Source organism: Phascolarctos cinereus, unplaced genomic scaffold (genome assembly GCF_003287225.1).
Source record: "Phascolarctos cinereus isolate Bilbo 61053 unplaced genomic scaffold, phaCin_HiC Scaffold_2;HRSCAF=192, whole genome shotgun sequence".
NCBI classification, from domain to species: Eukaryota; Metazoa; Chordata; class Mammalia; order Diprotodontia; family Phascolarctidae; genus Phascolarctos; species Phascolarctos cinereus.
The window spans coordinates 37641828-37669260 of record NW_027555625.1 but is presented as its reverse complement, the minus strand read 5'-3'; the positions used below and the strand labels follow the sequence as shown (position 1 = coordinate 37669260).

The 27433-nt window shown below is 38.1% G+C and overlaps 2 protein-coding genes across 2 annotated transcripts in view; one reads left to right on the top strand and one right to left on the bottom strand.

Moving 5' to 3' along the window:
- Nucleotides 1–391: 391 nt before the first annotated feature.
- LOC110203481 (uncharacterized) lies at nt 392–13212 on the bottom strand. The gene is given in 2 exon segments (XM_020979986.2): nt 392–7714; nt 13052–13212. A coding segment is annotated over 1 exon segment (1002 nt). The 5' UTR covers nt 7259–7714; nt 13052–13212; the 3' UTR covers nt 392–6256.
- Nucleotides 12929–27433, top strand: part of LOC110203475 (uncharacterized) — a 32240-nt gene continuing 17735 nt past the window's right edge. Inside the window, exons 1-4 of the mRNA XM_020979981.2 lie at nt 12929–13101; nt 13576–13664; nt 25707–25833; nt 26697–26792. Coding sequence (XP_020835640.1) covers nt 13632–13664; nt 25707–25833; nt 26697–26792 — 256 coding nt within the window. The 5' untranslated portion in view covers nt 12929–13101; nt 13576–13631. The remainder of the gene's footprint in view (nt 13102–13575; nt 13665–25706; nt 25834–26696; nt 26793–27433) is intronic.

Sequence of the window (27433 nt, the reverse complement as noted above, 5' to 3'; positions counted from 1 at the left end):
TTCTAACTCCAAGTCAGTCAGTCAATCAATAAACATACTATCTCTGCTATGCTATATCTGGTAAGAAATTCCAAACCTTAAATAGATTAGGTACACAACACATAGTAGTAAATGACCATAGTAATCTAGTGTTTGATAAACCCACAGGCTCCAGCTTTTGGGACAAGAACTCACTATCTGACAAAAACTGCTGGGAAAACTGGAAAATAGTATGGCAGAAACTAGGTGTAGAACATCTTACACCGCATGCTAAGATAAGGTCAAAATGGATACATGATTTAGATATAAATGGTGATATCATAAGCAAATTAAGAGAGCAAGGAATAGTTTACTTATCAGATCTATGAAGACGGGAAGAATTTAAAACCAAACAACAGAGCATTAAAATATGTAAAATAGGTAATTTTTATTATATTAAAGTTTTTTGCAAAAACAAAACAAATGCAACCAAGATTAGAAGGAAAGCAGAAAGCTGAGAAACGATTTTTATAGCAAGTATCTCTGATAAAGGTCTCATTCCTCAAATATATACAGAACTAAGTCAAATTTATAAAAATACAAGTCATTCCACAATTGATAAATGGTCAAAGAATATGAACAGTCAGTTTTCAAATAAAGAAATCAAAGCTATCTAGTCATGAAAAATTGCTGTAAACCACTATTAGAGAAATGCAAATTAAAATCCTGAGGTACTACCTCACATCTATCAGATTGGCTAATATAACAGAAAAGGAAAATAATAAATGTTGGAAGGGATGTCGGAAAATTGAGATGCTGTTGGTAGAGTTGTGAACTGATCCAACCATTCTGGAGAGCAATTAGAAACTATGCCCAAAGGGCAAACAAACTGCTTACCTTTTGATCCATCAATAACACTACTAGGTCTGTATCCCAAAAAGATCATAAAAATGGGAAAAGGTATTTCATACATGTATGAAAATATTTGTAACAGCTCTTTTTGTGGTGGCAAGAATTGGAAAATGAGAGGATACCCATCAATGGGGAATGTCTGAACAAGTTTTAGTATATGAATATAATGGAAAACTACTGTGGTATAAGAAATGACAAGCAGGCAGATTTCAGAAAAACCTGGAAAGACATGAACTAATACAAAGTGAGCAGAACCAGAACACTGTACACAGTAACAGCAACATTGTACAATGATCAACTATGAATGACTTAGCTATTCTCAGTAATACAGTTATCCAAGACATTTCCAAAATACTCATGATGAAAAATTGCTATCCACATCCAGAGAAAGAACTGATGGTGTCTGGATGTAGATGAAAGCATACTATTTTCATGTTCTTCATTTTTATATGTGTCTTTTTTAATTTTTGTTCTAGTTCTTCTTTCATGTGACTAATATGGAAATGTTTTGCATGATTGTACATACATAATTTATGTCAAATTGCTTGCTGTCTTAGGGAAAAGGGAAGTGAGGCAGGGACAGAGAAAATTTGGGATTCAAAGTCAGGTAAATGCTAGTGATTATTACTTCCATTGATTTTCCTTTGTACTCTTCTTGCAAAAAGAAAAAAATAAAATGGTATGAACAACTTCTATAGTAACATATGTGAAGTCCTTCTAAAAGTTCTGGAATAATCAATTCCCTGCCAGCTAAGTCTTTCCTTTATTTTTTGGTTATATTTGCACGTCTTAGCCACACCTCCAACAGACACACACACACTCACACACACAGAGATGCATACAAATACACTTCCCCCACTCTTTATCTATCGCTTGTCTTCAGGATTGTAAAAAATAAAATGTACATAAATCAGTCTCCAGAGCAACTCTCTCTGCTCCATCTCTTCTCTAATGCAGTTTTCCTTTACAGATAAGAGCTGCTCTTCTCTGTCTTCCTCTTTCATTTTAAAAGTTATGAATTCAGCATTCATAAGCACAATCTGATTCATAAGGAATACCAAAAAAAGAAGGTATTGGACAAAGCCATAAACTCTTATTCTGTACACTTAACAAGATAGTAATCAAGTTTATTCAGTGTCATCTTCTGGAGTTCTTTTTGTTTTCTTCTCTGTATTTTATTTTTAAACGTGTTACTGATACTGTTTCTTTCTTTTTTTGAAATTGCTGTCACTTTCCCCAAAGGCAGCCTCACATAGTGGCTAGAGAGCTGGTCATAGAGATAGGAAGGACTGTGTTCCAGTTCAACCTCCAATTCATACCTGCTGTCTGACCCCAGTACTTAACTGCTGAGTACAATAGCTAACTCTCTAAGACTAGAAGTTGCATAGCACAAAGTCATGTGGCTTCTTACCTCTTCAAGAATAAAAAAAAAAAGAATATAATAATAATATATATATTAATTGTGGAGTATGCTTGATGTGGTATTTTACTAGCCCCAAAGGACTTTCCAAGTTACAGAGAAAGTGCTGACCTGCACTGGTAGGAAGAGTTTACTCATCTGAGAATTCCTTATACCATTGAAGCCACAGATCCAGTCTCTATCCCCCTATCACTTTCCACTAACTCACTCCACCTCCAAAGTTGAAGCCCCACTTCCAAAGGTACGTAAAATAAATCAAGATATTATGTCTGAAAATGCATATCTCATTCTAAATCTCTGTTCTATCAGCTCTCTACCAAGAGGTGGGAGGAAGGCTTCCTTATCAAGCTTCTGAAGTTATGATTTTTCTAGTCCCTTTCCAGTCATCTGTTTAAAGCTACTGTCCCATACATCTACGGCAATTTAAAGGTGTAGCAAGGCAAATTTTCACCTTTGATTTTAGACATTTTGATTTTCAGAAACTAACCTCCACATAGTACAGGACCTGGCATATAGTTAGGACTTAATAAATGTTTCCTTTTGTAGCCAGATTTTCTCTCTTATATTTGTATTCCCCTGCTTTTTCTCATATTTCTAGTAGTTTGTTTCTGTTTCTGCTTTTCACTCTTTGTCTCTTCTTCCTTTTACCTGAAGAATGAAAAGCCTAGGCTTGAGGTAAGTCATTGGGTTTCAAGAGAGTTTAACATTACTGCAAAAGCCTGTGGGTTTAAAAAAAAAAGTCAAGCAAGTGAAAACTGGAAGAAATTCAATCTCTATGCATCTGTGTGTCTCTAAATTTCCATGAGCTTTCATTTTAGTGTGTGCATGTATGGGGGGTGTGTGTGTGTGTGTAAATGTGTATGGGATTTAGGAACCTCCAAATCCCAGGGGCGGTAAACAGGCAATGTGACAGAAGTTGACATCTAGAGTTAAGATCAAGAAGGTCAGAGAACTGAGATTGTGCTCAGCAAGTTTCAGAAAGTATCTAGGTGATGGGAATTTTCCAATGACCTGTGGAGATTATAATATGTTGTGCTTCCTCTAGAGCAAACTAACAACATGTGTACAAAATTCAGGTTGAAAAAAAAATCCTGTAGGTTGTTGACTATGTATGCTATCCTGTAGAAACAATGGATAAATGGCATTGCCATGGGGAAGAATGCTCTCTCTAGGCAGAACAATGGAAGCTTCTGCTCCACTTACAGTACTTGCAGGGCTTTTATGAGGATCAAATGGATTTTGATTTCTAACATATTTCTGCTATAGCTTCTGGTTTAAAGAGTGGGTTCATCCAATTCATATTCACAGGAGAGCAGAGGAGAGGACGAGCTGAGTTGCCCAACTGGAACTGGCCAGCTGGGTCACCATTCAGGCAGATCAGACTACTCACAGATTGTGGTTTGTCCTTCATTCTTCTTAAAGAGGCCTATTCACTGAATGGGTGTTGCCTCACTCAAAATGAGAACCTGGAAAGACCTTAGCTTAATATGGTCAAGGTCTCCCACTGCATCCTGTTCTCTTCAGTCGTCCTGATTGATATCTAGCCACTGGTCCCAGTTGGCTCTGGAGGAGAAAGTGAGGCTGGTGACTTTGCACAGCCCTTTCTCACTTAAATCCAGTTCACCTGCAAGTCATGGCATCATCTTCCTAATGTCATGGTCCTCTCTGAGAATGAAGGACAAATCACACACATGATTCACAGTTACAACTGCTGTGTCCCTGTCCCCTCAAGTCAGTTTTGCTTCTGACCACTGCATCTCTTAATCTTCCCTCCCTCTTCTTACCCTTTCCTTTTTCTTGCCCCTTCTCTGTCTGTTAGGTAAGTTAGATTTCTATTTCCATTTGAGTATGTATATATATTCCTCCTTCTCTGACCCGTTAAGATGAGAGATTCAAGTGTTGCCTGGTCACTCCCTTCCCTTTTCCCTCTACATTTAAAAAACTTTCTCACACACCTCTTTTGTAAGATAAATTTCCAACATTCCAACATATTAGCCTCATACCACATTCTCTAAGTGGCCTCCTTCTGTCTTAATAATGATGAAGTTTTGAGGGGTTACTTGTATCATTCTAACCCTATATAAAAATTTAAATCTTGTAAATAATATTTAGACTATAAAGACCATTAACAATTCAACCTTATTAAGTCCCTTGTGATTTCTATGTTTACCTTTTTATGTTTCTGATCCTTCTGTTTGAATGTCAGATTTTCTATTAAGTTCTGGTCTTTTCACCAGGAATTCTTGAAAGTCTTCTATTTCATTATATATCTGTCTTCTCCCCCACACTTATCCCCAACCTTGTAGGATTATACTTAGTTTTGCTGGGTAGGTTAATCTAGGTTGGAATCCTACTTCCTTTGCTTTCCAGAATCTCATATTCCAAGCCTTCCACCCCTTTACTGTGTGATCCTGATCTGGGAGCCTTGGGATTTGGCTATAATATTCCTGAAAGTTCTCATTTTGGGGTCTTTTAAAAAAGGTGATTGGTGGATTCTTTCCATTTTAACTTTGCCCTCTGGTTCTAATATATCTGGGAAATTTTGCTTTATAATTTCTTGATTATGTCTAGGATCTTTTCTTGATCATGGCTTTCAGGTAGTTCAATAATTCTTAAAATATCTCTCCTTGATCTATTTTCTAAGTCAGTTTTTTTTTCCCTATGAAACATTTCACATTTTCTTCTAATATTTCAATCTCCTGACATTATTTTGTTGGTTTTTTGATGTCTCATGGAGTCCTTAGTTTCCAATTAAAAAATTTTAAATTTTAAAGGAGTTATTTTCTTCTCTGAGATTTTTTACCTATTCTGCTATTTGGCCAATTCTGATTTTTTAAGGAGTTATTTTCTTTTTCAGTATTTTTTTTCCTCTTTTACAAAGTGGTTAGTTCTCATTTTAAAATTTTCTTGCATTACTCTAATTTCTTTTCCCAATTTTTCCTTTACCACTCTGATCTTAAAAATTACCCCCAAAAATTTTTTTTTATTAAGCTCTTCTAGGAAAGTTTGTTGGGCTTGTGTCCAATTTGCATTTTTCTTGGAGAGTTTGCTTATATTTTCAATTCATTGTCTTCTGAGCCTATTTCTTGAGCTCTGAGAGTCACCACAGTAGATTTTTATGGTCAGGTTCTTTTTTTGTTTGCCTATTTTTTCAGCCCTTTCTCAGTTTGGACTTTATGTAAAAACTGGTCATCTCTGGGAAAGTGGGGGAGTGGGCAACTGACCTAGTCTTCTGATTTTTATGTCCTGCAACTTTCTGAGCTAGGTTTGGGTGCATGTAGGTTTTCTGTGCTTCCAAGATGGTATGATCTGCTGAGAGGTTGAGTAATTGCCCTTTTGGTCTTCACTCTGGCCTTCATTTCATTTGGCCCTTACGCAAGAAAGTGCACTGTTCCCTTGCCACCACAAACGCTCTTCTCTACCTTTGAACTGCAAATCAGAACTGGGTAATGAGCAATGGAGCTACCAAATGTCACCAATCTTGCATCCCTGGAATTTCTTTCTGACCAGGTCTTCCCTTCTCTTAACTTCCCAGGGTTCTGGGCCAGTCCCTGTTGCTGATATTACATAATATGTGCTGCACTCCTGGCTAGCTCCCACTCCAGTGTCTAGATAACTCTTTTTCTGTCTTTTTAAGTTGCCCTGGGCTGGAAAAATGACTCCTTACAACTGATTCTTGACTTTCTCACTCAAAATCTGGTTTGGTGTGCTTTTTAAATTGTAGAGAGGGTGTGTTAGGAGAGTAAGGCAAAAATGCTGGCTTTACTCTACCATCTTGGTTCTGCCTTATATCCTTAGGTTGAATGATTTTCTTCCTTCACTAGATGCATAAGGTTTTTTCTCTAATATCAATTCTCTGCTGCATAGTAAAATGTGCCCCCTCAGTTTGAAGGTCTTCCCATATTCATTACATTATTATTATTACTATTTTTTGGTGAGGCAATTGGGGTTCAGTGACTTGCCCAATCACACAGCTAGTGAGTGTAATGTGTGTGAGGATTTGAACTCAAGTCCTCCTGACTCCAAAGCTAGAGTTCTATCCACTGCACCACCTAGCTGCCCCAATAGATTGCATTCTTCAGACTTCCTTTGAGAATGAATTCTTAGATGATGAGCAAGATATGTCTTCAGTTTGAAGGTTTTCCCACATTCTTTACATTCATAAGGTCTCTCTCTAGTATGAATGCTCTGGTGTTGAGTAAGTTGTGTCCTCTGTTTGAAGGACTTCACAAATTCATTACATTGATAAGGTCTCTCTCCAGTGTGAATTCTTTGATGTACACGAAGATCTGAGTTGTAGAGGCAAGACTTCCCACACTCCTTATATTCATGAAAAATCTCTCCAGTATGAAATCTCTGATGCAGAGTAAGATGTGAAAGCCTTCCCACATCCGCTACATTATAAGGCTTTTCTCCCCTATGAATTCTTTGATGTTTAATGAGTTCTGTGTTGTTGAGGAAAGCCTTCCCGCACTCCTTACATTCATGAGGAATCTCTCCACTATGAATTCTCAGATGGACATAAAGTTGTGTCTTCGGTCTAAAGGCTCGCCCACATGCATTACACTCATAAGGTTGCTCTCCAGTATGAAATCTCTGATGCTCAGTAAGCTTTGACTTCCTCCTAAAGGCCTTTGTACACTCCCTACATTCATAAGGTTTCTCTCCAGTATGAATTCTTTGATGCTAAATAAGATCTGAGTTGTGATCAAAAGCCTTCCCACACTCCTCACATTCATAAAGAATCTCTCCAGTATGAATTCTCTGATGTATAGTAAGATATGTCTTTAAGGGTTTACCACATTCACTACATTTATAAGGTTTCACTCCAGTATGAATTCTCTGATGATCAGTAAGATGTGGATTCCTCCTGAAGGACTTCCCACATTCATTACATTTATAATGTCTTTCTCCACTACGAATGGTGTGATGCACAGTAAATTGTGGCTTCCGAAAGCCTTCCCACATTCATTCCATTCAAAATATTTCTCTTCAAAATGAATTCTTTGATGTCTATTAAGTGCTGAGTTGTAGTGGAAAACCTTCCCACACTCCTTACATTTGTAAAGAATCTCTCCAGTATGAACTCGTTGATGTAGGACGAGATATGCCTTCATCCTGAAGGCCTTCCCACATTCAGTGCATTCAAAACATTTCTCTCCAATATGAATTCTCTGATGTTCAGTAAGATGTGGATTCCTCCTGAAGGCCTTACCACATTCACTACATTCATAAGGTTTCTCTCCTGTATGAATTCTTTGATGTTTAATGTGATGTGATGGTAGGCCTTTGCATACTCCTTACATTCATAAAAAACCTTTCCATTATGAATTCTCTGATGTACAGTAAGTTGTGTCTTAGTCCTGAAGATGTTCCCACAATCACTACATTCATAAAGTTTCTCTCCAGTAAATTCTTTGCTCTCTGAAAGAAAGAATAAAGAGCTTATTAACCATGCCTTTTCTTCCCTTTCCCAAGGTTCCTAGTTGCTCAAAGGTTTTAGAGCTATTCTCTTCCTATCCCACTTGAGAAAGCTAGTCTCACTGGTCTTTCACTAAGGATCACAGCTTATCTTATGTAAGAGTATGATGACTCAAAGTTAACATATGTAAATGAATTGACAGGATGAAATTATCTGGAAGATGAATAAGTCCTTACCCTACTCTAAATGGCTGACATTTGAATGGAATAGGGAAAAGAAAGGAATAAAGTAGATGACTTTGAGAGCTTGCAAATATACCCATGCCATCTGAGGTGAAAATACGAAGGGAAAAGACTGAACAAAAAAAAAAAACAGGAAATGGGGCGCAGAGCCAAGATGGGAGAGTAAAAGCAATGACTTGCTTGACCTCTCCCCCAAACCCCTCCAAATACCTGTAAAAAATGGCTCTAAACAAATTCTAAAGCAGCAGAATCCACAAAAAGACAGAGTGAAACAAATTTCCAGCCCAAGACAACCTGGATGGTTGATTGGAAAGGTATATCATGCCGGGCTGGGAGAGGAACACAGTTTGGTGTGGGCAGGCAGGCCTCAGTGAACGTGGAAGAAGCTTCAGAGGACTGAATCATGGGCAGCAGTGGTGGTTTCCAGACTTCTCAACTCATGAATGCCAAAGACAACTTAGGTCAGTAGGAAAATTCTGTGTCTGCAGTGAGAAAGAAGTGCCGTCTCAGCCCCAGTCCCCGAGTGTGGCCATGGGGTGGCAGCTGCCTCCAGAGCTTCTGGCCCACAGACTGAGAGGGAATCAAGTGGCTGATCAAAGGGGGATTGCAGGGATCTCTTTGCTGGTGCAGGATTCTCTTACTTTGCCCATGCTTGGATCTGGGTCACAGTTCTGGGTGGCAGTCCCGTGGCAAGGAGGAGTGCTGGAGTAGTGGAGCTTGTAGTGGCGATGGAGAAAAAATCCTCCTCACAGTTCCAAGACAGAAAAGAGTGCTTGTGGTCACTCATACACCACAGTACTAGCCAGGAAAGGAGTAAACACCTCGCCCTTGATCATAGCACCTTGGAAGAACTGAAAATTTACAGGTCCCTAGAAGTATCTCTGAAAACAGCTGCACAAAACCCCTGAAGCTTGGGACAGTACATTCTCTACACTGGAAGCAGACCCCTACCTTAACAAAGAGTTTATAACTTGAGTAATTGGCTGGGAACATGAGCAACTACACAAAAAAAGTCAGACCATAGAATCTTACTTTAGTTACAAAGAAGATCAAAACATACAACCAGAAGAAGACAACAAAGTCAAAGCTCCTATATCCAAAGCCTCCAAGAAAAATATGAATTGGTCCCAGGCCATGGAAGAGCTCAAAAGGATTTTGAGAAGCAAGTAAGAGAAGTAAAGGAAAAACTGAGAGTGATGCAAGAAAATCATGAAAAACAAGTCAACAGCTTGCTAAAGGAGACCCAAAAAATACTGAAGAAAATAACACCTTAAAAAATAGCCTAACCCAAATGGCAAAAGAGGTCCAAAAAGCCAATGAGGAGAAGAATGCCCTACAAAGCAAAACTGGTCAAATGAAAAAGGAAGTCCAAAAGCTTAATGCAGAAAATACTTCCTTAAAAATTAGAATGGAGCAATTGGAAGCTAGTGACTTTATGAGAAATCAAGACATTGTAAAACAAATTCAAAAGAATGAAAAAACAGAAAACAATGTGAAATATCTCATTGGAAAAACAACTGACCTGGAAATTAGATCCAGGAGAGAGAATTTAAAAATTATTGGCGTATCTGAAAGCCATGATCAAAAAAAGAGCCTAGACATCATCTTTCAAGAAATTATCAAGGAAAACTGCCCTGATATTTTAGAACCAGAGGGCAAAATAGAAATGGAAAGAATGCACGGATCATCTCCTGAAAGAGATGGAAAGAAAAACTCCTAGGAATATTGTAGCCAAATTCCAGAGTTCCCAGGTCAAGGAGAAAATATTGCAAGCAGCCAGAAAGAAACAATTCTAGTATTGTGAAAACACAATCAGGATAACACAAGATGTTACTAGTGCTACTTCTCATATTCATCAGGGTTATTACTGTAAACTATAAAGATCTGGATCATATTAATTAAAACAAAGCATCACATGGCTTGTAGCAATTGTTGATGTGATGTGATTTCTACCACAGTTCTCTGAATGTCAAAGTGAAGAAATTAAGTGAAGTGCTGGTAAACTGCAGGAGTAACTATGACTTCCTTAATATAGCCAAATGTCTCATCATCTAATTAATTACACACATAAAAGGGTGAACAAGATTCCCACTGTGGTCAAGGGATGTGAACAGGTGGTTTTCAGAAGAAAAAATCAAAGCCACCAACAAACATATGAAAAAAAAATGCTCAAAGTCACCATCGATTAGAGTAATGCAAAATAAAACAATGCTGAGATACCACCTCATGCTAACATGGCTAACATACACACAAAAAAGAAAATGACAAATATTGGAGGGAATGTGGAAAAATAGGGACACTAATGCAATGTTGGTGGAGTTATGAAGTGGTCCAGTCATTCTAGATCACAACTTGGTTGGAATCATGCCCAAAGGAGTATAAAACTGGACTTAGCAATATCACTACTAGGTCTGTATCCCAAAGATACCGAAGGAAAAGGAAAAGGACTACATGTACAAAAATATTTTTAGCAGCTCTTTTTGTAGTGGCAAAGATTTGGAAATTGAAGGGGTGCCCATCATTTGGTGAATGGCTGAACAAGTTGTGGTATATGATCATAATGGAATGCTAGTGTATACAAAGAAATGATGGAGGGGGTCAGAAAAACCTGTGAAGACCTGTATGAATTGATGCAAAGTGAAGTGAGCAGAACCTGGATGCTATTGTACACTGTAATGGAAATATTGTAATGATTCTCAATTGTGAAAGACTTAGGTACTCTGATCAAGACAATGATCTAAGACAGTTCCAAAGGACTCTTAATGAAATATGCTATCCACCTCCAGAGCGAACTGATGAACTCAGTGTATGTTGAAGTTTAATTTTCATTTTCTTTATTTTTTCTTGCGTTTTTGCAGCTTGAGTAATGTAGATGTTTTGCATGATTTCATATGTATAATTGATAAATTTCTTGCCTTCTCAGTGGGTAGGGGGAAGGGCTAGAAAGAGAATTTGGAACTCAACATTTTAAAGAGAATGTATATATATATACATGAATAATAATTTTTTAAAAAGATTTGGAATCACTCACGACATAGACTGGATTATTGAAACCTAACCCGACTCTTTCTGCAATGGAGAGGAAAACCTTAAGATTTCTGCCTGCCTCACTTAACTGCACAAATCTGCCTGCCAGTTCTAGCCAGATGAGTGACAGGTCCAGTGGACTTCAATTTGTGGAGGTCCAAGCCTGTGTAATGGAAGATTTGGTAAACGACTTATGCATACACCAGCCAGAAGTTGGCTCTGTAGTCACTTGACCTATCCTAGAAGTAAGTCACCCGGTCTTTTCTGCCTCTGAGGGTTGGGAATGCTCTACAAATCACCACTTACAAATCCATTGTTCCAGTGTACCTATCCCCTCAACCACAAGTATCCCATGAAGCTCTGTGTGGAGCTGCTGATCTCTTCTAGTCCCTCTTCAACGATTTCATGGCATCTTTCCTCTCCTGGTGAGCAGGCAATATGCAATCAGCTTGTAAACACAGACTAGAGTCACATGTACTTTAACAGAGAATATAGTGTTTTATCCTAACTCTAGGACTCGACATTCCTAAATCATAGGTCAGACTATGTCACGAGAATGTCAACTTGTTAATTGTATAGAGAAGGTGCTTCTGTGTCTGTTTTGGTCTGGGACTGTTATTTCATCCTTATGGGAAAGTTACAGTTTGGAGGATAGGCACACTCAAAGAGATGGACAACTCCTTTGAAAATTACTGTTTTGGGCTTACCATGATTCCAGAGGATTGAAGAAAAGCAGGCTACCCATCTTTTTTCTGGACAGGTAACAGATTTATAATACAGAATGAGATTTACATTTTCAGATGTGGCCAATGTGGAATTTTATCTTGTTGGATACCATGTGTATGTTATAAGGGTTATACTTTTCCTGTCTATTGTTCAATAGGGGAAAGAAGAGGAGGGAGAAAAAAATTACTAAAAATAAAAGTAAAAATTTCAATTAAAAAACCTTCTTTAATGAGTGTCTACAGCATGTCCAGACCTTCTGGGAAGAAATGCAAAACAATTCATGATTAATGTAAATTTACATTGTGAAAGTCTCTCTTTACTAAAGAATTCTGGAAGAAAAGAATAGTGATGGGGAAGGAGAAATAAAGGAATTTGGGGTTTCTAACCCTGTCCCTAATCCTCCAACCCTAACCTTAACTACTGCACCCGACTCTAACCCTCTAACATAGCCAACTCTGCTTCAAATCTAACTATAATGGGGCAGGTAGGTGGTGTAGGGGATAGAGCACCGGCCCTGGATTCTGAAGGACCTGAGCTCAAATCCAGCCTCAGACACATAACACTCACTAACTGTGTGACCCTGGGCAAGTCACCCATTGCCTAACCAAAAAAAAAAAATCTATAACCCTAAATTCATGTCTCCAACTCTGACTCTAACCCTAAATGCCTGACTCTAAGCCTAACCTTGAGTGCTTCTGGCTCTAAAACCCTAAATGTGCAACTCTGACTCTCTTCAACTCCCAATCTATCCCTGACCGTACCCCTAACTCTGCCTTTAACTCTGACCCTAACCCTAACCCTTGAACTGTCACCCTAATTTTGTGACTCAGACTCTTAACCCTAATTTCATACCCCCAACTCCAATCCAAACACCAAATTCACATTACATAAAAATTGCTTTATCTAGACTCTGCAGAATGGTCCACTTAGTAAAGTTAAATCTGTGTATGTAGACCACTATTATATATAGAATATACATAAATAGAATAAGTACAAATAAATGGGGAAATAAATTCAAAGGAATGGCAGTGGGGAGACAAATGGAGGAAAAACTTTGGGCATTTACACTTTCTTCCCGTTCCCATGATCAGGGGCTGAGAAGACCACGTGAGGTAAGGGAAGAGCGGAGGGGGCGGGGCTCCAAGTCAGGAAGGGCAGGGAGGGCGGGGCAGGCAGGGAGGCCGGACCGCATTCCAGGCCCAGAAGACACGGAAGACACCGAAGCCTCCAGACTACGATTCCCAGAAGGCCTTGCTCTTCCCCCCCGGAAGCATTTTCCAAAGCGAGGACGAAACTCCCCTCGGATGTCATTTTCACCCCGCCCTGTCTTCGCCTTTTCCTTACTTTGTGGTGGTAATTTTCTTCCATTCTGTCCTGAGCCGACCTGCGGCCGGGTGAGCGGGAGCTGAAAGCGGTCGGCTGCGGGGGCGCGGCGGGGTCGGAGCGCCGGGGGCTGGTTGGGGAGCGCAGGGAGCATGGGAGGAGCGTCTGCCACAGGGATTGTGATTGGGGGGGGTCTATGGGCGGTGCATGGGCAGAGGCGGAGCCCGCTCTGATGTCACCGGGGCTGCTCGTGAGCTCCCAGGCCTCTGTCATTCCTCCTGTGCACTCTTTGGGGAGGAACTCCTGGTGTCTGTCTGGTCCTTGGTGCCGACTTCCCTGTGGCCTCATCTCCTCCTCCCGCATCCTGGGTACCCCCTCCTCCGGGAAGCCTTTCCTAAGCCTAAGCCTAACCTTCCCCTTCCAAGGGTGCCCTCCTTCCTCTTGTGCCAAGAGCCTCTCAGAGGATGAACTCTCGTATGTCCGGTCTGAGCAGGGCAGACCCCCAGAGTGACCCCTCCTTCTCCTGCTTCTTCTGTCCTCCCCAGCTCTCCCTTCTGTGGCCTCTGCTCTGCCCCAGGAGGACAGCCTGGAGGAAGAGGGAATGGCTTCTGCCCTGACAGCCAGGCCCGGGAAGGTGAGTGCCACTTGCTGCTTTCCTCAAATAGCATCTCAGGCCAGAGACCTTGGGATAGGTGTCTTTGTCCTGTGCTGTAACACTAGGGATTGTGGGTATCAGAGAGTCATATAATTAGTTTTAAAAATGCCATAGAGAGCATCTTTCTTCTTCCCACACAAAAAAAAAATTATCTTACATTTACTTTGGGTTTTTTTTAACACTTATTTTTTGATTTGAGTTCCAAATTCTTCCCCTCCCCCCAGCAATTTTCCCAGAAGTTTTTGTCAAATAGTGAGTTCTTTCCCCCAAAGTTTGGATTTTTTTCCAACATTAGATTACTATGGTCATTTACTGTATATTTTGTACCTATTCTATTCCATTGATCAACCACTGTATTTCTTTGCCCTTAACAGATTGTTTTGATGATTAATATAATAGAGTGAATAAATAGATTTTGAAATCTCTTTCTCTTAGGCTGCATTCCTTCACATTTTTTTTGATTGATTCCCTTGATATTATTGATCTTTTGTTCTTCCTGATAAATTTTTTTCTTTGTCTAAAGAAATTCTTTGATAGTTTGATTGGCGTGGTACTGAATAAGTAAATTTAGGTAGAATCGTCATTTTTGTTATATTGGCTTAACTTACCCATGAGCAATTAATATTTCTCCAGTTGTTTATATCTGTCTTTATTTGAGTTTAAAGTGTTACATAATTATGTTCATATAGTTCTAAATGTGTCTGGGCAGATAGACTCCCAAGTATTTTATAACTCTCTGCAGTTATTTCAAATGGAATTTCTTTTTCTTTCTTACTGCTGGACTTTGTTGGTACTATATAGAAATGCTGATGATTATGGGGATTTATTTTATATCCTGCAACTTTGCTAAAGTTCTTCATTGTTTCAACTAATTTTTTCATTATTTTTAGGGTTCTTTTAAGTATACCTTCATATCATCCACAAATGTGATAGTTTTGTTTCCTTGTTGCCTTATTCTTCTTGTCTTATTACTGTAGCCAGGATTTCTAGTACAATATTGAATAAAAGTCTTGGTAATGGCGAGCCCTGCTTCACCCCGATCTTATTGGGAAGGTTTCTTGTTTATCCCCATTACAGATAATGCCTGCCCTTGGTTTTTGATAGATACTACTTACCATCTTAGGAGAAGCTCCATTTATTCCTATGCTCTCTAGTGTTTTTAGTAGGACTGGGTGTTATATTTGTTGCCTTGAAGCCAACTTGTCTTCTTGAGTTCCTATATTTTCATAAACATTGGACTTAGGGTATGCAGGAGGCCCTGAATGAGTCCAGGATGAACACACACCCCTACCACCCAGCTGACATTATTTGTTTCTTGCACCTTTCGCTGGATTCTCAGTGTATCCTTGAGGGTCAAACCAGCTACAAGACAGCCACCAGTGAGTATGCATCAGGCTGACAAACTGTTTGTACAGCTGGGACCCGTGTAGATGAGCAGACCCTCATGTCTTCATAGTCTAGAAGTTCCGAAGGGAAAAGAATGCTGCTTTTGCCATCCTACTTACTTATCCTCTCCCTTTTTGCTCCCTTTCTCCTCTCATACCACTCCCATTTGGGAGGGGATTGCCCTCTATTCCTCCTGTGGGACCTCCCTCTCCTTCTGTAACTCAAGCTTCTGTCTAGATTGTGAACTTCTTTGTGCTTGGCATAGGAGCTCCTCATGCATGTTCATTTCTCTTGTAATAAATTCAGTTGTAACACATGTCTCATAGACGTGTGGTTTTTTGTTAACATTTTTTCAAAAGCCTTTTCTGCATCTATTGATATGAACATATGATTTTTGTTGTTTTTTGTTACTGACATGGTCAATTATGACCATTGGTCATAATATATGATCTCTGTTATATACATATACATATATAAATATAGATATAGATATAGATATATAGCTGTAATCTGTTAACATTTTCTTTAAAAATTTTTGTCTCAGTATTCATTAAGGAAATTAGTTTTATTGCTTTCTTTCTCTGTTTCTGCTCTCTCCAGTTTTGTTATCAAAACCATATTTATATGATAGAAGGAATTTGGCTGGATTCCTTTACCAATTTTTTTTCCATATAGTATTGGAATTAATTGTTCTTTAAAAGTTTGGTAGAATTCACTTGAAAATCCATCTGGTCCTGGGGATTTTTTCTTAGCTAGTTCATTTATGGCTTGTTCAATTTACTTTTCTAAGATACAGTTATTTAAGTTTTTTATTTCCTCTATTGTTAATCTGGGCAATTTACATTTTTGTAAAAATTCAATTTCACTTAGATTGTCAGTTTTATTGGCATATTATAAGGCAAAATGGCTTCTAATAATGGCTTTAATGTCATCTTCATTGGCAATGCATTCACCCTTTTCATTTTTGATACTGCTAATTGTGTTTTCTATCCTTTTTTAAATCAAACTAACCCACTTATTTATTTTATTGGTTTTTCATTAAACCAGCTCTTGATTTTATTTATTAGTTCATTGGCTTTTTTTTTTTTAGGCAATTGGGGTTAAGTGACTTGCCCAGGGTCACACAGCTAGTAAGTGTCAAGTGTTTGGTCTGAGGCTGGATTTGAACTCAGGTCCTCCTGACTTCAGGGTGGGTGCTCTGTACACTGCACCACCTAGCTGCCCACATTCATTGGCTTTTTTGCTTTAAATTTTACTTTAAATCTGTCCATTGATCTTCAGGATTTCTGTTTTGATTTTTAATTTTAGGATATTTAATTCATTTTTTCCCTAGTTTTTATTAGTTACATGCCAAATTTATTGAGCTGCTCTTTCTGTCTTTTATTGATGTAAATGTTTAGAGATATAAATTTTTTGATAAATGGATGCTTAATAAATGCTTGTTTGCTTCCCTTCCTACCTCCTTCGCTCTTGATTTCATGTTTAAAGTCTTTCAGGCTTTACTCAGACTCACACAGATCCCTCTGTCATTTCTTGGGGATCAGATAACAAAAAATTGCTTCTGGTATTTATAACATAAAATGAAGAGGAAAACCAAGCACAGTTAAGCACTTTTGTAAGTGATGACTAGTAACATTAAAAAATTGCCTACAAAGGGTGGCTAGGTGAAGTAGTGGGTAGAGCTCAGGCCTTGGAGTCAGGAGGACCTGAGTTCAAATCTGGCCTCTGACACTTGACACTAGCTGTGTGATACTTAACCCTGATTGCCTCACCAAAAAGCAAAAAAAAATTTTTTTAATTAAAAAAAAAATTGCCCACAAGGAGAAAGATGGACAGAGGATACTTCTTAGCTATGATATTGTACAAACTCACAACAATTATGAAAAGCTTGATGAACAGTTTGGAATCATTGGGGCCTAGTATATACTTCTTCGAATTATATTAATATGATGGTATTCTTTACCCTCCTTTATACAGTTTTGGATCCCCTGGGTCTTTAGACTTGGACCTTTTACCCTTGTATTCTTTTAAGATATTTATTTTCATTAGTTTGAGGATTTCAGCCTGCATTTTGTAATCAATAGAATCATTATTGAGAATTATTTTATCAGGCTTTGCATAAATGTGGAATTCTTTGTCTTTAAGTTCTATAATGGATGAAACAAAAGAAAAGAATAAGAGAAAAGCTCCTCTTGGAGTGATAGCCCTCTGCCACTGTGGTGTGAGTAACCTGAGGCATTGTAAGGATTGACATAAGAACAAAGCAGATTCCATCTGTAGTTACTTGAAGTAAAGAGTTATTTGGGAAACACTGGCACCCATTGCTTTAGGCCATAACTATTCTGGAACCTGGACCTGAGTTTCCAATCATTAAAGGAGATAATAATGATTAAGAAAGTAGTCTGTGACTATATCAATAACAAAAACAACAAAAATCATGTGATTTTCTCAATAGATGCAGAAAAGGCTTTGGACAAAATACAGCACCTTTCCTATTAAAACACTGGAAAGCGTAAGAATGAATGGAGTCTTTCTTCATATGATAAGTAGTAATTTTCTAAAGCCAAGAGCAAGTATCATCTATGATAAGCTTGAACTTTCCCAGTCAGATCAGAGGTGAAGCAAGAATGCCCATTGTTACCACTGTTATTAATAGTACTCTAGAAATGCTAATTATCGCAGTAAGACAAGACATAGAAATGGAAGGAATGAAAATAAACAATGAGGAAACAATACTATCGTTCTTTTCAGATGATTTGATAGTAGCCTTAGAAAACCCTCAAGAATCAACTAAAAAATGAGTTGAAACAATGATGAACTTTAGCAGAGTTGCAGTTTTAAAGTAAATCCACATAAATCATCAGTACTTCAATATACTACCAACGAAACAGTATAGAAAGACAGAAGGAAATTCTATTTAAAATGACTGCAGATAATATAAAATACTTATGAATCTGTTTCCTAAGGGATCAAATCCTATATAAAATCAAGGATTATATGAACACAGTTACAAAACACTTTCCAAACAAAGACAGATCTAAAAAACTGGAGAAATATCAATTGCTCATGGGTCGAACAGCCCAGCCAGTGTAATAAAAATGATGATTCTACCTGAGTTTATTTATTCAGTGCCATACCAATCAAATTACCAAATACTTATTTTATAGAGCTATAAAAATAATAAAACCCATCTGAAAGAACAAAAGATCAAAAATATCAAGAAAATTGACCAAAAAAAAAATAAAAAAAGGTGGCCTAGCAATGCCAGATTTCAAACTATATCACAAAGCAATGATATTCAAAACTATCTGGCACTGGCTAAGAAATAGACTGGTGGATCAATAGAATAGATTAGATACACAATAATAAATGACCGTAGTAATCAAGTGTTTGATACACCCAAGGATTTAAGCTGTTGGTTTAATAATTCCCCATTTGACAATTACTGAGAAAACTGGAAAACAATTGGCAGAAATGGGGCATAGACAAGCATATTCCAAGATAAGATTAAAAATGGATAAATGATTTAGACATAAAAGGGTAATATCATAAGCAAATTAGAGAATGGAAAAATGTACCTGTCAGATCTGCAGATAAGGAAAGCATTTATGACCAAATAAGAGAGAGAATCATGGGAAGTAACATGAATAATTTTGATTACATTAAGTTAAAAGGATTTTGCATAAGCAAAACTAATGCAGCCAAAATTAGAAAGAAAAAAGGAAACTGGCTGAAACTGTCAACATCAAGTTTCTCTGATAAAGGCCTCAGTCCTCAAATATACAGGGAACTGAGTCAAATTTATAAAAGTAAGAGCCATTCCCAGTTGATAAACAGTCAAGGGATAGGAACAGGAAGATTTCAGACAAAATCAAAGCTATCGAAGATCATGTGACAAAGTGTTCTAAATGACTACTGATTAGAGAAATGCAAATTTAAAAAACTCTGAGGTACCAAGTCACATCTGTCACCTTGGTTAACATGACAGAAAAGGAAAATGATGAATACTGGAAGGGATGTGGAAAAATTGAGGCTCTAATGTACTGTTGGTAGAGTTGTGAACTAGTTCAGCCATTCTGGAGAACAATTTGGATCTATGCCCAAAAGGTTATACAACTGTGCATACCCTTTGGCCTAACAGTACCACTGTGTCCAAGAGATGCAAGAAATGGGAAAAGGATTTATTTATATAGCAGTTCTTTTTGTATATAGTATTCCCTCTGTGAGCCAAATCCAATGGGAATAAAGTTCAAGGGATGCTCACCTCCTCCCTTCTTTCTCTCCACTATAATAGGTTTTTTGTACCTCTTCATGTGAGATTATTTACTTCATTCTGCCTCTCCCTTCTCTCTTCTCCCAGTGAAATCCACTTTCTTACTCTTTTTTTAAATATTGTCCCATCAAAGGTAAACTTATACCCACACCCTCAATGTATATACTCCTTCTAACTGCCCACTAGTGATATACTTATTAAGAGTTACAAGTGTCATCTTCCCCTGTAGGGATATAAATAGTTGAATCCCTTATATTTTCTCTTTCCTTTTCACCTTTTTATGTTTCTCTTGAGTCTTGTATTTGAAAATCAGATTTTCTGTTTAGCTCTGGTCTTTTCTTCAGGATTGTTTGAAAATCCTCTATTTCATTGAATGTCCATTTTTTTCCCCTGAAGGTTTGTTCTCAGTTTTGCCAGTTTGTTGATTCTTGGTGGTAATCCAAGCCCCTTTGCTTTCTGTAATGGCATATTCTAAGCCTTCTGATCTTTTAATGTAGCAGCTACTAGGTCCTGTGTAATCCTGACCATGGCTCTGTGATATTTAACTTGTTTCTTTTTGGCCACTTGCAATATTTTGTCCTTGACCTGAGAGTTCTAGAATTTGTAAAATATTCATAGGAGTTTTCATTTTGGTATCTCTTTCAGGAGATAATCAGTAGATTATTTCAATTTCTATTTTGCCCTAGGTTCTAGGATGTCAGGGCAGTTTTCCCTGATAATTTCTTAAAAGATGCTGTCCTGGTTCCTTTTTTGATCATGGTTTTCAAGTAGTCCAGTAATTCTGAAATTATCTCTCTTGGATCTGTTTTCCATGTCAGTTGTTTTTCCAGTGAGATATTTCACATTTTCTTCTATTTTTTCTTTTGATTTTATTTGATTGATTCTTGATGTCTCATGAAGTCATTAGCTTCAGCATACCCAATTCTAATTTTTAAGGAATTATTTTCTTCAGTGAGCTTTTGTACTTTTCCATTTAGTCCATTCTACTTTTTGAGCAGTTGTTTTCTTCAGTGGATTTTTGTACATCTTTTTTCATTTTGTGTGCTTCCTTTTCCAAGCTATTAACTCTCTTTTCTTGATTCTCTTGCATAACTCTTGTTTATTTTCCCAATTTTTCTTCTGTTTCTCTTATTTGATTTTTTTTGGGGGGGAGGGGTTAGGCAATGGGGTTAAGTGACTTGCCCAGGGTCACACAGCTAGTAAGTGCTATGTGTCTGAGGCCGAATTTGAACTCAGGTCCTCCTGAATCCAGGGCTGGTAGTCTATGCTACCAGCATAATACACTGCACCACTTAGCGGCCCCCTCTTATTTGATTTTAAAAACATATTTTGAGCTCTTCTAGGAGTTCTTTTTGGACTTGAGACTAATCTGTATTTTTCTGAGGTTTCACATGTTGGGATTTTGATATTATTGTCCTCTTCTGAGTTGGTGTTTTAATCGGCCCTGTTGCCACAATAGCTTTCTGTGGTCAAGGATTTTTTGTTTGTTTGTTTTGTTTTGTTTTTTACTCATTTTCCAGCCTGTGCCTTGACTTTTAAAGTTGAGCTGTGCTCTTGGGCTACTTGTGTTGGGACCAGGGGTGGCCTGCTATGCTAGGCCCATGAGCCTTAGTTTCTGATCAGTTCTGGGACTTAGTGTCCTCCCACTGGCTTGCCCAGACACTGCCTGTGCTAGGTTGCACTTCCCTTTTACCAGAGTGAGACAGACCTTTCCTGTAGTCCTAAGTTAACTTCGGCTGGAAAATTGTTTCATCCTGTCCTTTTGTGGGTCTGCTACTCCAGAATTCATTTTGAGGTGTGATTTAAAGTTGTTTGGAGGGAATTTGGAGAGTTCAGCCAAGTACCTGCCTTTTCTCTGCTGTCTTGACTCTGCCTGACCCCTTCCCACTCGCCCTGGCTCTTTTGTAGTGGCAAAGAATTGGAAATTTAAGGATGCTCATCAATTGGGGAATGGCTGAACAAGATGTGGCATATATAATGGTGATGGAATACTATTGGTGCATTAAGAAATTACAAAGGGATGAATTCAGTAAAACCTGGGAGGACTTAAATGAACTTACACAAAATGGAGGGAACAGAACCAAAAGAGAATGGTACACGGTAACAGTGATATTGTAAAAATATTGTGAAAGACTTAGCTACTCCTATTAATGATCCAAGACAGTGTCAAAGGACCAGTGAAAAAATATGCTATCCTCCAGAGAGAGAACTGATGAACTCTGAATACAGACTATATGCTTTTAATTGTTTTTTCTTTATTTTCCTTGGGTTTTTTTTTGGGGGGGGGTGTTAGAAAATAGATTTTTTTTTGTAAGGGTGGCCCTCCTTGCTGGGACTGGAGGAGGAAGAATGAGAAGAATCTTTTTTGTTGTGGATGGTCCTCTTTCCAGGTACCCTGTTAGTGTCATACCTTTTTTATCTAATGTATAAGAGAGATTTAAGACTTAAGTGCTTTTTGGGGAAGTGCTGTGTTAAAGTAAATTGAATTAGAGAGTAAACAGCAGCAGAGTATAATGAAAAGAAGACCAGAAGGCTTGTGTTTGAGACTCAACTATAATTGTTAATAGCTGATTGACTTGAAGCATAATGAATCGTGATAATAAAAATGTTTTTAAGCACCATTAGTGGAGGATTAATAAAAAAAAAAAAGAAATAGAATAGTGTAAAAAAAATAGTAGAGAGACAACAAAGCCCTGAAAGAAATGATTCTAGTGATAAAGATTTCAAAACCTAGTTTGGAGGCAAGGAAGAGATCAGAGAATAGGGAGAGCCATGTTTAGGTGTGGGAGTGAGAGCCCAAAAGTTGACAATAAGAAGTGGATACCCAAAATAGGAGACAAACAGGAATTAGCTGTTCTGATAGGGCTATATAAGGTGTTTAATTGCTTGGCCATTATCATGTATCCCTGGAAAATCTTGGAAAATGGGGAGGGGTGCCACAGCACTGGAAAAGGGGATATGTGCCAAGTTTCAAAAAGGAGAGTAGACTCTGCAAAAGCTAGGCCAGTGACTTTGAATTCTGACACATTCCTAGAATACATTGGTAAATGAGTAGTTAGGGAGCAATTAAAAAGGCTGTTTTATTTTTTCTATAATGCTTTTTGCTATTTCACCACAGTCATTTCTGGAAAAAATCTTCCTCATCCTCCAAATTTTATCCTCCTTTATACCAAAGAAACCCAGTTACACAAAAATACCTGTTGTTATGGTCTCCATCTTCTGAGAAGTGCTAACATTTTATTCAGCTTCTCAGAGTTTGGCATCTTTTCTAATGATTTTTTTTGTGTATAAGGTTCTGTTGGCTCTGCTTATTTCACACTACATTTTTCATTGCTTTTTTGAATTACTCACATTTGTCATTGCTTACTGTATAATAAGTCTATTATATTCATATGCTACTTTTTGGTAGTCATTCTTTATTGGTGATGTGAACCCCTCCCCAAATCATTTTGAACCCCTAAGACCTCAGAAAGGCCTACAACCTGGATTGGCCAATCAGGAGAGACATTTTGGACCACTCTGAGTTTAACCTACCATAATGCCTTGTATGTTCTGGCATAACAGACATGTTTTGCTTTGCTCTCAGAGTGAACCCAAAATGCTCCTTTCTGTGTCAGCAACTACAAGGCTGGATGAAGCTGATCAGAAGCCTTCTTCTGTTTATGACTGTCCAGGGCAGGACACCTTGAACCAGACACTATCTTGAATAATGGGACTTTTTCTTATCTTGGTATTTTATAGACATATGTTACGCTATATATAGTCATGTTAATGATATAAGAAACACAGACATCCTAGATCTGTAATTTCAATTGATACCTTGACATTCTCTTATCTTACTGTATTTACGATCTATCCAATTAAGAAATTCTTTCCTCATGTTGTGGTTAACACCTATGGAGACTCTAATTTTGGCTGACACAGGCAACCTGAGCCAGGAAGGGAGGGAGGGGTGAGAGGGAATTACTCTGAAGATCTAAGAGCTCCTTTGTCTGTCCTTCCTTGGGCTCATTTTCCACAGTGAGCTCTGATGCATATCTCCATATGCATGTCCCCCAAACTTTGAGAGAAATAAACATGCACATGCAGCTTAATTTTGTTTATTTTTCTTAGAATGAACCTCAGTAATGGCTGACAGTGAGAATTCAGTTTGTTTCCAGTTCCTGGCTACCCCCAAAGAGTGCTCTTATGAATGTTTGTGTGTATAGACTCAGTTGTGGCCTTGGTCTAATTATAGAGAAAGAGTATGGCAACATGGTACAATGAAAATAGCTCTGGATTTGGATTCAGAAGGACCTGGGCTCTGAGACAAATGAAAACTCCAAATGAAAGAGTTTCTGGGTAATTAACAATCAATGTATTAATTAGGCCAGCCAGCAATCAATGAAGTTGATGGTCAGTGGTTTCTCTTCATAATCACAGACCCTAAAGGAGACCCTGCAATGCCTTAAATCCCTTCTGAAAGGGAATTCCCCTGACAAGTGGAAATCAGCCTTGATTGGTAGACATTTAATGAGGAGGTGGTCTTCAGCTCCTTCTGCTGAGAACATAGCTTGATCATGATACTCGGCAGCCTACAGCAGTCTGGGCTGGGGAAGCAGTTTCCATCCAGCCAAGTCTGACTGGTTTGTTCCTTCAAAAGCTAGGTCACTCTAAACTCTAATAGAGGAGATCAAGGACAGGGCTTCCTTTCCCTGGTGTTAAGGACTTGCCCAGACTCGATTTTGTTTATACTGTAAACAGAAATTAGGTCTCCTAGTTGAGTGATGTCCTGCTGAAAATCATGTTCATTGAAGGCTAGAAACAATTTCATCAATCAGCCTGTATGGGATGTCCCTGGTGAAGACTTCTCAGTGTAATTAAGGTTTTGGGGTAAGACTATCCTAAATCTGGTAATGAGTTCAGAAGGTAGGATAGGGTTAAGTATAGATTTCTGTAAGGTTTTTTTTTTAGTGCCATATATCAGTAGTTAAAATTTCTCTAGTTGTTAAGCCTTAGCCTACTTTTTAATCTTATTCAGATGCACCTTTGCCCCTAAAAAGAATCTGACTCCAGAAAACCCTTAAAAGGTTCCTTATCTACTCCCCTTATCTCCCTTTGAAAGGACCTTACTCAGATGCCTTCCAGTTCCCTCCATTATCTATCCCCATTGTCTTATCCAGTCTCTCAGACCTTCCAAAACAGTTTTAAACCATCTTTCTGCCATGGTGGCCTGGCTAAAGGACAGCTAGCGAGAGGGGGAATTTATTCGTTAGGGCTGTTTAACCTGGCTTTCTGTTTCTGTGTCTTTGTCTCCCCTCATCAGAACATACTGGTGGAGGGACACCCAAATCTCGAGATTTGAAATAATAATAGTAAATTAACTTTCTGTTTCTCCTTGGACACCTCTGTGTTTTGTTTTTTTTTTAATTTGAGTGGCATCCCACACAAGCCATGTCCTTTAGAGACTGACAAACCTTAACAGGAGTTGGGCCTTTACAGAAAATTAAGGGAAAAGGGTGGTTCGTTATTAATAATTAATTATTAATATAATGTTATAATATTAATTTCTCTCAGTTCAAAATGCAGATCTGCAGTTTACTCCCCTATAGCTTTATGCAAGTTACTTTTCCTCTCTGTACCTCACTTCCCTAATTTGTAAAATGAGAAAGTTGGATTTTAAAGTGTCTTCTAACTCTAAATATATGAACTGGAAAGTCAGGGTCCTCTAACTCCCTTTTCAACTGTAAATGTTTACATAGTGTTGCAGATAGGAGCTGGCAGTTGCTTCCACTCACCTTTGCTGTTTCGGTTCCAAAAGCATCAAACACAATTGCTTTCATTTCAGAGCGCCGCATTTTAAGAAGCACAGCCGTTGGATGAGGAGGGGAAGACTGCTGTCCTAGTGCTGAGGAGATCAGGCTGATTGGTTGAAGGGACTGTGGGTGTTTGTCCTGGAAGCGAAGATTTAGGGCTACATGATAGTGATCATCAGTTATTTCATTGTTATTGTTTTATTTCAGCAAGTAGAAAAGGAATTTGGCATTCTACAACTTAGGCTCTGAAGGTAGCAATGGAAGCCCTAGGTGAACCTTGTAAAAAACAAACACACATTTCAAATTGATTGTCTTTGGATCCATTAACAATCCAAAACACTAATTAAGTGCCTGTTTGCCAGGCACTATGCTAAGTGCTGAGGATACAAAGGAAGGCAAAAAATAGCTCCTGCCCTCAAGGAACTTGCAGTCTAATGAGAGGAATTCTTACTGGTTTACAAATAAATAAATGAAACAACCCCTATAGGCAAGGAGTTTACTTCATAACTTCAGACTTCATAACAGTTAAAGCTATACTTTGGTAAGCACATATTTTTGGTGTTTCAGGAAACAGTAACATTCAAGGATGTGGCTGTGGAATTCACCTGGGAGGAGTGGGTACATTTGAACCCATCTCAGAAAACACTGTACAAGGATGTGATGCTGGAGAACTATAGGAACTTGGTCTCCTTGGGTAAGAACAGCTTCCCCTTTGGAGTGTTGATATGTACTATGGAGACTTTCAAGATTTTAACAGTTATTCTTTGATGTGCAAAAGGCAGGTATTCCTAATCCTTTAGTAAACAAGAGAAGGTACTTGTGCTGTTTCTCAAGAAAAGGGTCTTTGCTTAGTATTCCTGCCACCTGACTTCTTGATTTTTTTTATTATCCTTGAGAATGTGTCTTCCCCTCTCTGTTGCTTTAAATTGAAGATGAAGTCCTATTCTGTAACCAATTTCCCCATAATATACTTTTTAAAATTTTAAAATTTTTTTTATTATTTTAATTTTTTAGGCAATGGGGGTTAAGTGACTTGCCCAGGGTCACACAGCTAGTAAGTGTCAAGTGTTTGGTCTGAGGCTGGATTTGAACTCAGGTCCTCCTGACTTCAGGGCCAGTGTTCAACCCACTGCGCCACCTAGCTGCCCCATCCCCATAATATCCTTCGGTGATCTTTTGTCCTATATTGGAGTAGTACTAGCATGTCTACTTTTTTCCCTAAAGAGAACCTGAATTAGTTTTAAATTCTTTTTTTAAATTATAATGTGAGGATGCTTTTTTAAAAATGTCACTTTTCCTCTTTCCCTCTCACCGAAATAAAGAAAAACAACCCTAACTCTCCCTCCAATTAGCCCATTGAGCCCTTCCTGGTACAAAAAAAAAAATCTCAGACAAAATTAGCTAACAGAGACAGTGCCTTTCATGGTATCAGATATATTCTGCACCCTTGTTCCCTCACCTTTCTACTAAGAGTTGCAAGGAGCATTTCATCTGTCTGTTCTATGATGGAATTTTGAGATGACTGTCCCTATCACTTTTTTCATTTACAACGAACAGGATTTGGCATTTCCAAACCAGATGTAATCTACCAGTTGGAAAGAAAGGAAGCAACTTGGATGCAAGAGCCAGATATTCTAAGAAGCAGCTGGCCAGGTGACTACATAAAAACGAAGGATATGGATCATTGCAGATACAGCTCTGTTGGCCATTTTAGATCAAAGCTCTTGTAAAAATATTGAACAAGGTGGTTGTATTAAAGCTTCTCAGGGCTGTCAAAAAGAGCTATGACTTTAAAACTTAATATTTTAACTCAAAAATTTCATTTTTTTCTTAATTTATTTTGATTTACCAATAATCACTTCCATAAACTTTTGAGTTTTAAATTTTTCTCCCTCTCCCTCACCCCCTCCCTCCCTAAGATGGCATGCAATCTGATATAGGCTATACATATACATTCCCATTAAACATATTTTCACATTAGTCACATTGTAAGGATGAATTAGAACCAATAGGAGGAACCACCATAAAGAGGAACCAAACAAAACAGAAGAAAAAAATAGCAAATTGTATGCTTTGATCTGCAAAGTTATTTCTTTGGATGTGGATAAAAAGTTACCTTTTTATGCATGTCTTTACTCACATGTACCTCCACTCTCAAAGAATGTTGTTGCCTCAGTTATAGGAGTTAAATTTCTCTTCTGTTCATTGAAAATTATCATAAGCAGGCATTCTCCTGCCTCACTTTCATCAACTAGTCTTCCCTCTTAAAATAAGCACATTACTTAAATATCAAC